The following is a 17,596-nucleotide window of genomic DNA, read 5'->3' on the forward strand; positions in this document are numbered from 1 at the left end:
CTAAAGCGCTGCAGCACCTGCAGAGGTAGCAACTTTTGTAGCCCCCTCCCCAAGAGAGGAGAGAGAGCAGAAGCAATGATGCCGAACAAAGACAATCGGCTTCTGGGCTCTGTAGCCGAATCCCAGTGAAGGTGGGTATTAGCCTCCCGTCAGTGTCACAGTGTATCCTGAGGAGAATCTAGCTAACATAAAACTTTTTCTGTGTCTTTAGCATGAAATATTGGTAAGGTATTTTATACTATGGATGGTATAGTTAAGTAATACTTTTATGGAGAAAACTCAAGTCCTCTTAACTGATTTCCAACAGAGCTTTTTCTTAGCCAATTGAGACAAAATATTGAGTGTAAAATCCAACATATTTGGACTTTAATCTATAGCCATGAGGGAGAAAGCCAATGCTTGCAAAGTCAACACCACTAAAGGATTTTCCAATACTAATTTGAGCATGTATCTCAGATGGCAGAGTCCAATTCAGGTTTTTAGTGAAATCAGGATAGTTTTTAGACTTATTAAAGACTTGGGTGCACATTTAGGCAGACAGAATGAGGCCCTCCGAAATATTGATTTAATCATTATGACAGATGTATATAGTGTGCCATAGAGTAGATAATGCACTTTTAGTTGCTCTGAAGATTTTTATTGTATATATGACGTGCCTACTATCGTTAAATGAAAAGGATGTTGCTTTTGTTGTACTTTGAACTTACAGATATCGTTTTGGACATTTCAGACATTACCATTATAAGCTCTACAATAGTATTCTGGCCATCAATTTATCTTGAGAAAACATATCCACCTGGAAGCTCTTCTGGGATTAAAGTCTTGCTATTTGTGCCCAGAGAATGAGCTGTGTAATAGTTGACCAAGGTGCACATTGTCGTCTCCCTCTTGAAAAAAGCAGCTTATGAGCCAGGCTTGAGGACAGTTTCTGTTTTTTTCCCATACCAGGAGGCATCAACAATACTGACTGGTTTTGTAAACATAATATGGTTGTGCTTCAGCTGATGAATCACCACATATCTGAAGTCACACACAACATCACAAACTATAAAACCTTCACTGCAGTTTGAGAGCAAGCAATTACATTTCATTTTTAATGTGTGCCATTTTGTCCACAGTAAAAGGTGACAATAAAGGTTATCTATCTATCTATCCAGAAACAACAGGACTTTTTAAAGGCTCTGAAAGGCCCAGAATGAAAAATAATCATCTGAACATTCCCCCTTTTTCTAATTCATCTTACCTCGATGTACGTTTTTTTCCTCCATCATTCTTTGGCCATTGAAAACAATACTATGATATTTGTATGGGAAAACTGTATATTTAGAATATATTTTAGAATATATTTTAACTGATTTAACTGCTTTGAATTGAAAATGCTGATCAAAATACTGATAATTTCAAATACAGTTTATCAATTTATACTCGCTGAGGTTCCTTCTGTGGGAAGTCAGCCCCCCCAGAGAAGGAAATATTAAAAGGGCAGGAAAATATATTTTCTCAAAGGATCTTGAAGAGGCAGGAAAGCATGCCCAGTTTTCTTAATAGCCCCAAGTCTCCCTTCCCCAAGCAGAAACCAGTTCTATAGAGATGCAAATGTAAATCCAGGGAGCTAGGAGATTAAGAAGACCTAAAATCTACATACCCTATCCAAACTCTAAGAGTCATCAGCCCCAGGGAAGCAGAATATGACCTTTGGACATAATAAGATTGACCCATCACCATCAGAATACCAGAAAGGCACACTCAGACTCAGGTCAAAGTTCATGCCACAGGAACAACTCCAAACAAAAGGCTCCAAAGAGTATAAAAACCCATTCCCTACATGTGTTCACTCCTTTTTTTGATCGGATGTCTTTGGTTACATGGTTAATGTTGTTTTCTCTGCAATAGTCAAATATGTTCTTATTTTCTTCCCTGATGGTTTCTTCTTGATACAATGAACTGACAACTGGATCTCCATATAAAGTTTTTCCTTCTTTTCCTTTCTTTTCTCATATCTGTGGATTCCATGTAGGGTCCAATTTTTTCACAGCATCAATGTACTCTCGCATTGCCTGCTCAAGACTTGTGTCATCCAATGCTTTCCAAGCTTCCCATTTCTGCTTGCCTTCAAAATAAAAAAATACAGGTTTGGGAATGTTGCAATGACCACATTTGACCTGCTTATAGCACGCGTATAAGTAGAGAAGCTGATCCTTGCTGGCCGCAGCCACCAGCATCGGGACACGCTATACCGCCCTGTTGAACTGCTCAGTCAGGTTTAGCGGGGAGGACAAGTGGCTCTCCGAATCGGAAAGAGGGCCTGGAGACTCCCCCAGCCTGCCTGCCACCATCACGGCTGCGGCTTCCTCTCCTCCGGAGCTGCAGTCATCTCCTCTGCCCACTCTCCTTATGCCTTTAGCTGGGAACAGCGATGCGATGGGACCCACGCTTCCGCCTGGCCTGCAGCCTCATTTCATGGACTCCCTTCCCCTCACTCCCTTCCCCTCACCCTCCCCTCCAAGGAAGCAGCACGTCTCCCAGGCTTGCTTCTGTTCTGGCAGAAGTGGCTCGTCCCAGTCTGTGGTGCTTTGGGAAAGCGCACGCAGAAGGAGCCTCCCTTGGACCGTTACCAGTGCGGCAAACCCTAGAGGGTCGAACAGACTATTCACTGTTGACAGAACTCCTCTTTTGTGAAGACAGTGTTCTGTGCCAGAGCTCTAAAGGTAAAGACATCTTTCTTCAAGTCCCAACACAGACCGAGACTGCGTTGGATAAGAGGGACATCAATGCCAAAATTGAGGTCTTGTAATCCCTTAGTGTGGTCTTCAGGATTGAAGGCTTCCAACACCACTTCACTATTGGATGCAATTTTGTGCAGCCTTCATGTAGATGCAGTTCCATTGAGGACCACACACTGAATATGGCCGGTCAGCCAGCTATGAATCCATCTGGTGGTGATGCTGTTTAATACACATTTTTCTATCTTATCAAGTAGTAGGTTGTGATCTACTTTATCAAATGCCTTACTGAAGTCCAAGTAAATTATATCTACAGCATTCCTCTGATCCACTAATTTTGTCACTTGGTTAAAGAATGCAATAAGATTTGTCTGGCATAATCTGTTTTTGACAAACCCATGTTGGCTTTTAAATAATGACTTTGTTTGCCTCTAGGTGTTCGCTGATTCGTTGTTTGATTATCTTTTCCAGAATCTTCCCAGGCATTGAAGTCAGGCTGATAGGTCTGTAATTTCCTGGATCCATTTTTTTTCCTTTTTTGAAGATGGGAACTACATCAGCTCTTTTCCAGTCCTCTGGTAGTTCCCCAACGCTCCAGGATCTTTGAAAAATATAGTTCAGTAGTTCTGAAATCACATCTGCAGATCCTTGAGAACCTTGAGGTGTAATCCATCTGGTCCTGGTGTTTTGAACTCTACGCTGGACAGGTGCTCACTTACCATTTTCTTGCCTAGCTTAACTTGTGTTTCTATTGTTTTTTATGGCACTATTTTTGATAGATTGGTCTGTTTTTTCCCTTTGTGTAAAGACAGATACAAAAAAACAAGTTAAATAGTTCTGCTTTCTCCCTGTTGCTTGTCACCTTCTTGCCACTTTCACGCATTAATGGACCAATTGTTTCCTTCACTTTTTTCTTGTTTTTTACACGTTAAGCTTTTTTTTGTTATTTTTGACTAAGGTCACAAGCCTTAGTTTTCCTCACATTATCTTTGCAGGCTCAGGCTATTTGCTAATATTCTGACTTAGTTATGTGCCCCTCTTTCCAGTTTCTATACTTGTCCTTTTTATCTTTAAATTTATCAGAGTTCTTTATGCAGCCATGCTGGTTTCTTTTAAGAGCTGTTGTTTTCCCTCTTTGTTGGTATTGTGCTAGACTGGGTTTTTATTATCTCATTTTTCAAAATCTCCCAAGCTTCTTGATTAAACTGCAACCTTTTTTCTAAAGCAGTTGCCATGTTGTTTATCCCCCGGCATGGACTGAACCATGATGAAGACTTTTCTTCCAACATTTCATTGTGGGCACCTGGAAGTGCCCCCTCCCCCTTTAAAAATACCGTGGATGACGGTAGTACCTGTTGCTAGCTCGATGCAAACGGCATAAATGTCCTGAGTTGCTCTCAGAAAAACAGACTTGGCTTCTTTATCCGGCGGCTAAGCCAGAATTCATTCCGGAATGTTATTGCATCAAGGACCGAAGAGGCAAATTGCCTCCCCTCTCTTCCTCAGAACGCCCCGGCCACGAACTGGTGGGCCGGGAAAGGCGCTTGTTTTTTTAGCCAGACCCGACTGGCGCTGCAGCGCCTGCCGAAGCGGTAAATGGCCCCGTCCAGGCCCAGCCGGTCGCTGCTCGCAATGGCTGCAGCGGTGGGCTGTTGTACTAGTCCGCGGCGCTCCCTCGCTCCCTTTGAGACACAGACAGGTACCGCCCTCTCGCTCGCAGTCCCGGCGGCACATGGGGAGATACTGCTCGGCTGCGCCCGGTTAATGTCGAAGGGGGAGGGGGGCTTCGCTTCTTGCGCTCGCCGCCACCTCTCTCTTAGTCTATCTGAGCCATGTCCGCCAGAGGTGAGTGAACATCTGGATCGGGACAGGAGATTAGATCGACCTCTTCAGCCAGCGAGCGCTTCGAGATAAGCCAACTCTCCGCCTCTTTCGCATCTTCCTCCCTGGGCCCGTAGTTGCATTCGTGTTATCGCTTTTCTCCCTCTCTCGTTCCCCCCCCCCCCAGCCTCCTTCCCTTGCAATAGGCACCTGCCGTGCATCAGAACTTCGCTCTGCCTCCCCTTTCATCAGGCATTTGCTCGATCTTTGGCGCGAGGGGAAGAAGAGCTGCGCTTGAGAGATCCTTTACTTGCCGTTTGCGTTACACCACAGCTCTCTTCTAAGTAGTCCGGAGCCCGTGTTGTTTTCTGCTTAAGCGACTCTGGCTAAAGCGCTGCAGCACCGGCGTCCGCGGACGTAGCGGCTGTTGGAGGCCCCTGAGAGGGGAGGGAGTAGAAGCAACGGCGCCGGCCGAAGGCGCTCGGCTTCCGACTTCCGGGCTCCGTAGCCGAAGCCCGGCGCGGGTGGGTGTTTTCCTCCGTCAGTGCCACGGTGTCTCCTGCGGCAGGCAGAGCTGGGCAGCCCGACGTGCTTCGGTAGCCGATCTGATCCCCGCTGCCCGGTCAGCCGCATGCAGTCCTCACCCTGGAGCGGAGGCGGCGGATCGAAGAGTTCTCCAGATCCTCCCGTCAGCGGCTACTTCAGTCCAGGGACAAGATGTTCTCCAAGTTCACCTCCATCCTGCAGCACGCCGTGGAAGCGGTAAGGCCACCGGCAGCGCCCGCCACGCAAGGCCGGGGCTTACCTCGGGCCTAAGCTGGGGAAAACTCATTTTTCAGGGCTTTCTCGGTTACCTCTCCTGTTCAGCCTCCTTCGTCTTTCGGCTTCAGATCACCTAATAATTTTAACTTATTTATTTTTTCCTGCTGGGGAAGAAGGGGAGATCCCACCCGGATTCAGATGGTAAAGTAGGATATAAGAACTTGATATAATTCTCGTTTCCTTTTTTCCTTCTAGTCCCTAATTGAATTCAGCTATAGCTGTTTCCTTTCTTTATTTGTCCATTTTTTTTTAAAAAAAATAGTTCTCTTCAATTATGCTTCTGGGCCTGGGCTACAGGAGGGACAAACAAATAGACAAATGTTTATGTTGAAATAAAAAGTGTAGCCAAATAAAAACTAACTAAAAGGCTCGGGTAAATAAAAGTACTCGGTTTGCAATAAAAGACAATTAGACAATTAAAATGGGTGTAGTGCTATTTTTGGGTCACAGAAAGCCTTTAGGACAAATTAGCAAAACAGACCTTTCCACAAAATATAGCTTGTGTTATATGTGAGTCTTACAATTTTCATTTTCAGAGGGGGGCCATTGTTTCTCCAGAGCAGGATGTGCTTTGAAGAGACAACCTGATCTGCTATCAGATCACCCTATTCTTGATTTTAAAGATGTTCCCCCAGGGAGCAAAAGTGTAGAGATGAGGGAGTTTGGTAGCTCACATCAGGCTCCTTATACCATCTGCTTATAAAAACCTAGGAGATTGTTGGCAGGAATAGGATTATTTGAACTTTGACGATCGTTCCATTGAAGTTCTGTGCTGGACATGGAGGAGGCAAAGTCCCCTGTTGCACATTCAGCAAGAAATCAAAAAGATGACATCATGAGCATAGATTGGTTCAGGGCTTCAGCACAACTGTGCCATGTATGATTACGAAGCATAGGTTCCTCATATACTTTAATTATTGATAGATCCATTATGTGCCATCAAGTCATTTTTAATTCCTAGTAACCACATAGATAGATTTTCTCTAAGACAATCTATCTCTAATCTGTTTGTTCATGTTTCCTAAAGATGTACTCATCATCTCTGTAATTCTGTAAGTCTATTTTGCTTCTATTCATCCTCTTCTTTAGTTTCCAGCATCTATCTTTCCCAGCATAAAAGTATTTCTGGAGAACTGGGTCTTTGCATAATGTGTCCGAAATAGGATAATTTGAGTCTTAATGATTTGGGTCCCAAGAACTCTGGATTGATTTGTTCAATGATCTATTAGTTTGTTTTCTTGGCTGTTCATGATATTCTTAGAAGTCTTCTTCAACATGAAAGTAGAAAAGCATCAACAGTCTGCCTATCCTATTTCTTTAAAGTGCAACTTTCACTTCCACAGAGTGTCACAGGGAATAACGGCATTTGAATATCTTTTCCAAGGCATTCATTAGCTGCTTTGCTAGATGCTATGGCATATTTAATCATAGGAGTCAACTAAGCTAGTAGAAAGAGTGGAGTAAAAGCAGCGTATTACTAGTAAAGCAGAGTTTTTATAAGCGTATATTTTTCATATAAGAGCCGCTGGCACAAGTGGAATTGCATCCTTGTCACACTGAAAAATTGACAATAAAAATTAATTGTAACCTTTATAATGCCTTTAACCAGAAAGTTGTATTAAACTTGATAGGACTTGTTGCTAACAAGATTTTGATTAAGACTGTATACTAGGACAGCGGTTCCCAATCTTTTTGGCACCATGGACTGGTTTCACGGAAGACAATTTTTCCACAGACTGAGGTGGATGATTTCAGTTTCACTTGTTTACCTGCCATTCACCTCCAGCTGTGCATCCCGGTTCCTAACAGACCATGGATTGGTATCACTTTACAAAGTATAGATTGAAGTATAGTAGGCCCTAAAGAAATATGAGTTGACATAAGAGGGAGTTGTGTGACACCTGCATGCATTGAAAACTTGTCATAGGATCCACACAATTATTCCTGCAATTAATCTATGCTGAACACACACATATATATAAAATTTTTAAAGTTTTAAAAAAGATAAAACTAATTCAAATTAATAAAAAGTAAGGAAGAGGAAATAAAAAGAAATCAAAGGGAAAGCTAAAACTGCAAGAAAGGGAGAAAAAAAGATAAAAAGAAATAGCTTCTGATTATAAATTATAAATTTACCTCTCACTCTAAGGTTACAACCTGACTCATGATTCAGTACACTTCAAATGCTGCAGAGCATTTTTCTGTTTGGATGCCACATGTATTTAAGAAGTGGCATATTTCTAAAATACTCAAGGTAATTGTCTTTTGAGTCAATTTATGTGCTCTGAATAATTGCAGGTTATCCATGGTTTCTCATATCTGCGATTGATAGAGCTCAAACCTTAGTATATATAAAGCTTTTAATGTATCCTTAGTTTTGACCTTGTACTTTGTTACATTAGGAAAGCAAAGAATGACAGATGGACTTTTGTGGTTACATACAAATATTCACAATGTGTTTTCAACGATGTCTGTTTATTTGCTCCTTCTCGTGGTGGAATTCTCAGTTGTACCATTGAATGCCAGTGCTATGATCAAGAATCTCCTATTCTGAGATCATAAAAGAACAGTAGAGCAGGGGTCCCCAACCTTGGCAACTTTAAGACCTGTGGACTTCCACTCCCAGAATTCCCCAGCCAGCATGACCCAAGAGGTGCAAATGGAGCATTTATGTATATCACCAGCCAACCAAATTCAATTTGAAGAACAGACCATCTGAAGCCCTATCAGTCTGACCCAGTGATATCCACTGTGACTGAAGGAAGAAGGAGGTATATTGTATAGACCAGTGTTTCCCAAACTTGACAATTTTAAGGCATGAGGACTTCAACTCCCAGAATTCCACAGCCAGCAATGCTGGCTGTGGATTTCTGGGAGTTGAAGTCCACATGCCTTAAAATTGTCAAGTTTGGGAAACACTGGTATAGACAATAGTTATGGAAGGAAGAGAAATGAAGTTCTCAGGGAAGAAGATAATTGTAGGGTCTGGAAAATAACTTTTCAGTTCCCATAGATTCAAGATCTTGCTATACACAACTTTGATATTCACAATTTTACCATGGAACAGAAAATGCAGACCCCTTATTTGTACAAATTACATTTGTAATTAGTGTATATATTATTTGCATTAATCCGTTAAATCATACATCTTATACATTACTTAGAAAGACTGGTGTATTAGGGCTGTTAATACTAGGGGTAGGGAATGGTATTGCTGTTTATTGTCCAGATCATAACAGTTGGTACATACATATCTCAGTGCGTAGTAAATAAAATTTATGATCCATATGCAAAGATTGATTTTATTTTATGTTTTTACAAAGCAAGCCCCAAAGGAATTATTGTAGAAATGATTGATTTAGAGCATCAATTCAATTAACAGGTATTTTTTATCAGAGTAGTAAAACTCAAATTATTAAATAGTATGGGTTTCTAATATAAGTGCTAGCTAAATTTACAAAGTTTTACAGACTTTTAATTTTTTTGTGTTCATTCAGGGTTTGCTGAATGAGCAAAAGAAGAAGAAAAAGAAGCTAGTTTTGTGGATCATTAAAATCACTAGCAGGGTTCACATATGCTAAGCCTGAAGAGCCACAACAATTTGAATTGTTGGACATTTTTGGTATTTTGGATTTTGAAAAAATAATTCTGGTACTGAATAAGTCACAAATGGACTTTTTTATTGATGGAATGGCTACTGTAGTAGTATTGCCAACCACAAAGGAAAAATATAAAATAGGCAAAATAAGTGATAAAAAACACACAGGCATATCCAGAACTATATCATAATATAATTTGTATGGTTTGATTTCCAAAAAGTAAGATCTTAACCATTGTAGTTGAGAATTTGTTTCCTATTAAAGTTAAGCCAAGAAACTAATTACTAGGCAGCAATTTAAGGAAAGCAGGATTTAAAGCCTTGGGGTAATGATGATTTCAGATCATATTTATTATAGTACCTAAGATTGGGTGTAGGAGGAAATTATGCTAAATCAAACAGGATGTTTTTACTTGAAATAAAATACAGTGATAAGCATGGAAAGCGCAGACAAAAGTTTGCACGTATTTCTAAGTTAAATAGATCATTTTAAAATATATATTATTAAATATTAATATTAAACTAGCTTCAGTTTATTTTATATATTTTGCAAAAATTGGGATATGTGCAAAAATTCTAATTTAAATACTAAATTCTAGATTGATATCCATAGTTTCCGTACTAAATTCTAGATTGATATTCATAGTTTCTGTAACATTTGGGAATTAAAACTACAGTTTTATATTTTGAAATGTGCTGGTTTTACTAGCTCAAATTGATAAGAATATGTCCGGACCTAGATTTAAAGATTAATATTGATAACTCATCTTTATCTTTTTTTACATGTATGTCCATAAATATATACAGCATGTTATATTTTCTCAGTCTCAGTTCTTTACAAGTCATTCTATTAGATTGCTGCCAAGATCTGGTGTCACTTAGTGTCATTTTGGGGATGCCAGGTTTTGGCATAGTATGATATTAAATCAGTCATGTTAAAAAATTAGAAATTTTTATTTATGCATTTATAATACTTATAGACCACAGATGTCAAACTCATTGTATCTCGTGATGTGTCATGACATATCGTGACTTTTTTCGCATTGCCAGAGCTGGGGTGAGTGCGGCCTCTGCATGATGCAACTGGCTCGTGAGCCAGCAGTTTGACGCCCCTATTATACACTATTCTAGTTCTGAACCAACCCTAAGCAGTGTACAATTTTTGGTGTGGCTCCTTATTTCGAGACAAGGCAAGAGAGCCAGTGGTAATTCTCTGAGCAAAGATGGAGGTTGTGTGGGAGACACTATTTTCGGTGGGGGCAGAAGTGGAGAAAAAGAAAGGATACGGGCTTCTGGAAGGCGCAGTACACATTTTGCAACTTGTGTTCCAAGCCCTTCTGGTAAACCAGCCTGCAAGCTTCAGCAAGGGCTGAAGAAAAAACGTTTAGCATCAGTAGAAGCTACCCATAAGTCCTTTGCTCATTCTTGGCCCAGCCTTCCCCTTGTAAAGGGAGCAAAAATCAGTGGGACTGCCCTACCTGCAGTGAACTCCAATCAATAAGAAGGAAAATGGCACACAATGACAATCAATCAAAGAGAGGTGCATGAGAACTTTCCCCAGCTACTCAGCTTGCTTATCCATGTGTGTATGACAGCAGATAAGTGTTTGAATTGGGCATTACAGAAAGCAATTTGTTCACCAAACAAAAAATCTCTATCAGCCACAGACCCTGTTTTATGTTTTGTATCTTTTCCTCTAGTGAAAGCTCAGTCTTTTCTTCTCAAATACCAACCAAGAAAAGCACTAGTAAGGTCTGGGAAAGGAAGGTAAGCCACATGATAAAGTAGAGGGCTTGCCCAATCAGAAAAAGCTCTTAAGACGCTTGAGATGTTCAATACATTAAAAGTTAAATGGCTGAGCCCTCCCTTCCATCATGTGGTTCACCTCCACATTGGCCAGATAGGTTGTGGAGTGGGTAGTCTTGTAAAAACAAAGGAGTTCTCTAGCATGTGTGGCAGAGGCAATATTAGCTACCATGGAGGAGGGTGTGCTGCAGGCATAGGCTTTTGTTGCAGGCATAGGTTTGTAAGCTTTGATCGTGGCAGCCCTAATCAGGGACCCATCTGCCATCCCCACGGTCCTGAAGAACTGCTGGCCCTGAATGCCACTCTTAAATATCCCAATGCCAACAGCATTTATGGCAGTGCCTGGGCATCTTTGTAAATGGACATCCTTGCAGGCCATTTTTTCCAGGAATACTTGCGGTACACAGTGTGTATTGCACAGTCCAGAAGCCCTAATATCTCCACTTCTTCAAGCATTGCCACCACTCCAGCCTAGTTAGCTCTCTTCAACAAATGAATTCCATTGTCCTGCTGACCATGTATCTCAAAGCTTTACCATCACCCATTACCATTAGCAGGGTGAAGAAGATAGCAAAGGGCAGCTGCAAACAGAGGTATATGGTGGAGTGTGGAATACCAAAAGGGCAGAGATGGGGAAGGGGATATAGGCAGGAATGTGGAGTTGAAGCACCCCTTGTATAAGTGCAGGCAGGCCCAAATTTTTATAATGTGACAGCAAGGGTACTTAAATGCTTTTAATCCTGGGACCAGCCATAAGTCCATTTTTTCAACACACTTGTAACTGGTCACAGAACCAAAGGTCGTAAGTCTTGTTATGGTCCTTGTCATATTGCTTTTTTTTTGTTGTTATAATTTTTCCTTTTAACTTTTCCCCTAAATAAAATCAGAATAAATTTTATAAGTAAAAGTAAATAAGTAAAAAAGATAATATACATAGCTCTATGGATCATTTTTTTTCAGAATTATGTAACCTGATTTAATGACAGCTGTATTTTATATCATTGTCCTGCTGAACAATATATCTGTCAAGTATATTTTGTGACAAATTCATAAGTAAATTGCAGAGATGTTTAGAGGAATATAAAATACATATTTTGAAGAAAATATCTTCCACTTGTTTGTATTTTTTCAGCTTGCACCTTCCCTTCCATTGCAAGAGGACTTTGTTTACCATTGGAAGGCAATTACCCATTATTACATAGAAACGTCAGGTAAGACAAAATTCTTTGTTGTCACTTAGAAACTAGTGATCTAAAATAATCTTCTTCAATTTATTGTCCTTCAGCAATTCAGTGGATGGGAATTGTAGTTCTCACATATGGCATACACCAGGACTTTTCAACCAGTGGTACGGGTACCACCTGTGGTACACTGGCACCTGGCAGGTGGTACGGACCATCCTAGAAAAGTGGTTGTGGGGGAGGGGAATGAGCTGAACCAGTGGTAGCACCGCACAAGCCTGAGCAAGAGATGGCTGGAGCTCCAGGGCTGTTAGGGCTCAGCGGAAGCGCCAGGATCAGTGCCGCTTCTTCGGGGCTATCAGTACTCAGTGAAAGCGCCAAGATCAGCGCCAGGCTCCAGCTGGAGCTCTGCGCTGATCCTGGTGCTTCTGCTGAGCCCTGAAGAAGCACCAATCAGCTGGAAAGCAGCACTGATCCTGGCACTTCTGCTGAGTCCAGAAGAAGTGCCGATCAGCTGGAATGTTGCAGCATCTCCAGGGTCTTGTGATTTACATTCAGATGCTTGGCAACTGATTCATATTTATGATGGTCACAGTGTCCCAGGGTTATGTGAAGTGACCAAAACCTGCTGCAACCACCTAGCAGACAGGAAGGAATAAAAACCAAACACATCCCACACCACCCCTGCTGCCAATCGTCAACAGAAATGCTCACAACAATGACAGCCTCGGAGGAGGAAGAGTGCCACCGGGTGGGCAGGCGGGTGTCTTGCTCGGCTGTGGCTTGGGGGGTACTTTTTTCAATGCCATTGTAACTTCAAACAGTCACTAAGCGAACTGTTGTAAATCGAGGACTACCTGTACTTTTATCACTTTTTTTTTTGTCATCAAGTTTTTGACACCTTGCTAGGTGACTGGTAGTACTCGGATATTGCCATATCCTAAAAGTGGTACAATGGGTGAAAAGGTGGAAAAGCCCTGGCATACACAGAATCAGATCCAAGGAATAATAAAATAAAGGCATTTGATAAAGTAGATCACAACCTACTACTTGACAAGATAGAAAAATGTGGGGTAGACAGAACCACCACCAGATGGATCCGTAGCTGGCTGACCGGCCGTACTCAGCGAGTGGTCCTCAATGGAACTGCATCTATATGGAGGGAAGTGTGTAGTGGGGTGCCCCAGGGCTCTGTTCTGGGCCCAGTACTCTTCAACATCTTCAACGATTTGGATGAAGGGATAGATGGGGAACTCATCAAATTTGCAGAGACACCAAGCTGGCAGGAATAGCCAACACTCCAGAAGACAGGCTTCAGATACAGAAGGATCTGGACAGACTTGAACACTGGGCACTAACTAACAAAATGAAATTCAATGGTGAAAAAAGCAAGGTTCTACATTTAGGCAAGAAAAACCAAATGCACAAGTACAGCATAGGTGGCACCATGCTCAATAGTAGTAACTGTGAGAGGGACCTCGGAGTCCTAGTAGACAATCACTTAAATATGAGCCAGCAGTGTGCTGCAGCTGCCAAAAAGGCCAACACAGTGCTAGGCTGCATTAACAGAGGGATAGAATCAAGATCACGTGAAGTATTAATACCACTCTTCAATGCCTTGGTAAGGCCACACTTGGAATACTGCATCCAGTTTTGGTCACCACGATGTAAAAAAGATGTTGAGACTCTAGAAAGAGTACAGAGAAGAGCAACAAAGATGATTAGGGGACTGGAGGCTAAAACATATAAGGAACGGTTGCGAGAATTGGGTATGTCTAGTTTAACGAAGAGAAGGACAAGGGGGGACATGATAGCAGTATTCCAATATCTCAGGGGCTGCCATAAAGAAGAGGGAATAAGCTATTTTCCAAAGCACCTGAAGGCAGGACAAGAAGCAACGGGTGGAAACTAATCAAGGAGAGAAGCAACCTAGAACTAAGGAGAAACTTCCTGACAGTGAGAACAATTAATCAGTGGAACAGCTTGCCTCCAGAAGCAGTAAATGCTCCAACACTGGAAGTTTTTAAGAAGAGACTGGACAGCCATTTGTCCGAAATAGCGTAGGGTTTCCTGCCCGAGCAGGGGGTTGGACTAGATGACCTCCAAGGTCCCTTCCAACTTTACTACTATTACTAAAGGGGAATCTAGTTGATGACCTGTAGATGGTGTACTTGGCAACACTTCTGAAACACATTTGTGATGTTAGAAGTCCAGAGGTTCAGCTGTTGCAAGTTGTTCTTGTGACTTTGACTTTCTTTACCTTGAAATACCATTTATTTGTAGAAAGTTGCATAAGAGGAAATGGAGTAAACTTTCCATTGGCTTATTTATAATGCAACCGTTTCCTTAGATGAAATTGTATCTCCATTGCTTTTAGTGTTCTGAGATAAATAAATACCACTTAGGCTTCAGTTAATTTTTACACCAATAGTATAAATGGTTTGTTTGCTTTTATTCGTGGCTTAAATATATTTTATATTGAGATTTAATATCGAAAAATATATATAATTAGTAATATCGAAGATGATATATAACTGACTTTTTTTCCAAGCACTTTTTGCAAGAGTTTTCTGTCCTTTTTCACAAAATATCATGAACCATTTGCTTTAATAAGCTAATTCCAACAGATATGCATCAATTTCAGTGCTTAGTAAAAATAATACATACATTTGTGTTTTCTATTTCTTCTATCACATGAGAAAATTTAAAAGTAAATAAAAAAATATTTGCTATATTGATAAGTTACTATACCATGCTAATGAAGCTGGATCTTAATGTAAATGCTTTCTGTAGATGACAAGGCTCCTGTGACTGATACCAATATTCCATCACATCTGGAGCAGATGTTGGACATTTTAGTTCAAGAAGAAAATGAAAGGGAATTTGGGGAAACAGGGCCTTGTATGGAATATCTGCTACATCACAAAATCTTGGAAACATTATACACCTTGGGCAAGGCTGATGTAAGTATATTAGGTTTTATCAATAAAGGCCAGATTTTATGATTGGATGTAATTGTATTTATTTAACACATATTAAATCTTTCCTGTTCTTCCAGTCTTGTTGAACAAGAAAAGATGTGTTGGAAATGATATTTTAGGATAATCTAGGAAGAAATATTGCTACTAAGAGTTAGAATCATGCATAAACACATGACATACTGTATGTGAAAGTCTTGCAAGTTGGGCAGATTGAAAACTATTGAATGCTGAATTGGTTTGTTCCTGAGTTATTCAATCCTCTTTTCTTACTACCCAGTTTATCTTAGTCTTTACTGAAATTATCAATTCACGATTGATCTGAATTGTAAATATCATCAAACTGTGCAGTATCGCTTTAAAGGCAAATCACCATACTTTCCATAATGTTAACTTTCATTGTAGCTCCCCCTCCCATGTGTGAGATTGCTGCTGGGAAAGTGTCAGCATACATGGCCTCGTCTAACAGTTTTAGGGCCACAAACGATAATTACATTTTCAATAAGTCATACCTAAACCATATTGGTTGCTTTTCATCCAACCAATGCAACCAGGCCTATGCACTCATGTATCACTGTTAGTTTAAAATGCTGGTATGATGTACAAAAAAGGTCTGGGGCGAGATTGATTCAGGTGGAAAAATGTGATTCAGAGTCCACATGGGCAAGCACATAGCACCTGCTGGGAATCTTTAAAAAACAGTCAACAATCATAGTAAGATATATTTATTTTAAGGTATTTCCAATAGGTACTACATGTTTAACTCTGCTGTGTAAGGTGTATTATGAAAATTCAATTTTCTTAAATACTGTAATTGTGTTCTGTTTGTTATAAAATTTATTCTTGTTATAAAAATAATTTTGTATTCTGTTAAGTATTTGTTGCCATCTTTCAATCAAAATAGAACTCAGAAGAGCTCAATACTGTACAAGTTAAAAAATAAATCTCTATGAAATATCAGAAGCTTGTCAACACATATAAAATATTGAAAATAATTGTTTTCATCAGTTTCCATATAATTTTTAATTTTTGCTCATTTTTTTCCTAGTGTCCTCCAGGCATGAAACAACAGGTTTTATCTTTTTATACTAAACTTCTGGGAAGAATACAGCAACCTCTTCTTCCACACATAAATGTACACCGACCTGTACAGGTATTGGATTAATTTTAAAAATGGTACATTTTAAAATACATTCTTTTTTATTATTAAATATATTTGTTTTCTTATTTTAAGGAGATCTAGAGTATGATTCTACAAAAGAATCAGTAGAAATTGTTACTTTTTTTAAAAAACCTGATTTAAAAATGTTTCTGTAATTTTTCAACAGAAATTAATAAGACTCTGTGGCGAAGTTCTTGCAACACCTACAGAAAATGAAGAAATCCAGTTTCTCTGCACAGTATGTTCAAAATTGAAACAAGATCCATACCTGGTTAATTTTTTTCTTGAAGTAAGTTAATCCATTGCTGATCGTGCTTTTATTACTGAAAAGCCTGTTTAAGTGTTGAAAAGTTAGTTTTTCTTAAGAGAGTCTTTTCAATTTTGCACAAAATTGTGCTTCACTAGCAGACACAATACTTTTATAAATATAATATTTAATGAATTATTTAAGCCTTGTTAAGCATACTTTTCCATTTTTTTTACAAATAATAGTTTCATATTTATTCATAAATCCAGCATAGCCTTTTACTTTACTTTCGTACCCTAAAATTCCTTGTAATATATATTTGTAGTACTTTTATTATCTTGAAGCAATTTAAACTGAGTTGCTTCCTAATTCACAGATTCCTTGGATAGAAATCTTTAGAAAGATTGGATTTGCATGGAAAAACAATACTAGATTAGTGTATATTCATAATTTCCTCTTGATTTCAAAAGTGTTGCTGTTTTGTTGGTAAGCCATTCAGAGTTGTTTAAGATGGGCAGCCATATAAATCTTTTAAATAAACCAATAAATATATAAATAAAATTGAACCTTAAGGCACTTGAGCTTAATCATTAGGGACTAGGATTATGTCAGCAATCCCATTGCTATAAGTAGAGAATTTCTTTATCAAACTAGAAATAACAGCCTTCCAATCACTTTTGAAGCACATACTCACTTGATCCAGGTTATTGAGGATTGTGTATTACTCAGTAGAAAAAATTGCTTTCATCTCTCAACCCACCTTTCATCATCCAGATCCAACACAGCCTTTTGTCATAGGGACTGATGCCTATGATGTAGCCCTGGGAATGCTGTTGCTCATGGCAGATACATTCCTTCATCCCATTTTCTTGTGGGTGCTACTTATCAAACTTATCACAGCTGAAAAAATGTATACCATCTTGGAAAAAGAACTGTTAGCAACTGAAGCTACATGTGAAACTTGGTGATATCTGCTGGAAAAGGCCATACACCTTGACCATCAGCATCTTCAGACAACCAGGAAGCTGAACTAAAGGCAAATCCATTAGTTACTGTTCTTCTGTTTTAATTTTAAAATTACTTATATACCTAGCAACCCAAACAAACATACCAATGCCCATTCCAGGAAGCCATAATATAAACAATCAGACATCAACTCTCAGCTACAACTACTATATCTCCCCCCCCCCCCCCAAAAAAAGGCTGCTTCCAATGTTCCACTGTATTTACTTCAGGAACTACAAGAACAGCCATGCCT

At 39.8% G+C, this 17,596-nt stretch overlaps 1 protein-coding gene and 1 pseudogene across 3 annotated transcripts in view; one reads left to right on the plus strand and one right to left on the minus strand.

The window, feature by feature from the left end:
• Positions 1-1,722: 1,722 nt before the first annotated feature.
• Positions 1,723-2,987, minus strand: LOC120312265 (annotated as a pseudogene).
• A 909-nt stretch (positions 2,988-3,896) lies between these two features.
• The window catches only part of FHIP2A (FHF complex subunit HOOK interacting protein 2A), a 35,111-nt gene continuing 21,411 nt past the window's right edge, over positions 3,897-17,596 (plus strand). The window contains exons 1-6 of one of the 3 annotated variants that reach the window (XM_039352764.1): positions 3,897-4,568; positions 5,113-5,306; positions 11,903-11,981; positions 14,745-14,914; positions 15,978-16,082; positions 16,258-16,380. In XM_039352764.1, the coding sequence (XP_039208698.1) occupies positions 5,262-5,306; positions 11,903-11,981; positions 14,745-14,914; positions 15,978-16,082; positions 16,258-16,380 (522 nt within the window). In that variant the 5' untranslated portion in view covers positions 3,897-4,568; positions 5,113-5,261. Of the gene's footprint in view, positions 5,307-11,902; positions 11,982-14,744; positions 14,915-15,977; positions 16,083-16,257; positions 16,381-17,596 lie in introns of all 3 variants that reach the window. The other 2 variants (XM_039352763.1, XM_039352765.1) reach the window with 2 other exon arrangements.

The sequence above is a fragment of the Crotalus tigris genome, unplaced genomic scaffold, assembly GCF_016545835.1.
Source record: "Crotalus tigris isolate CLP2741 ecotype Arizona unplaced genomic scaffold, ASM1654583v1 scf7180000018468.2839379, whole genome shotgun sequence".
Lineage (NCBI taxonomy): Eukaryota > Metazoa > Chordata > Lepidosauria > Squamata > Viperidae > Crotalus > Crotalus tigris.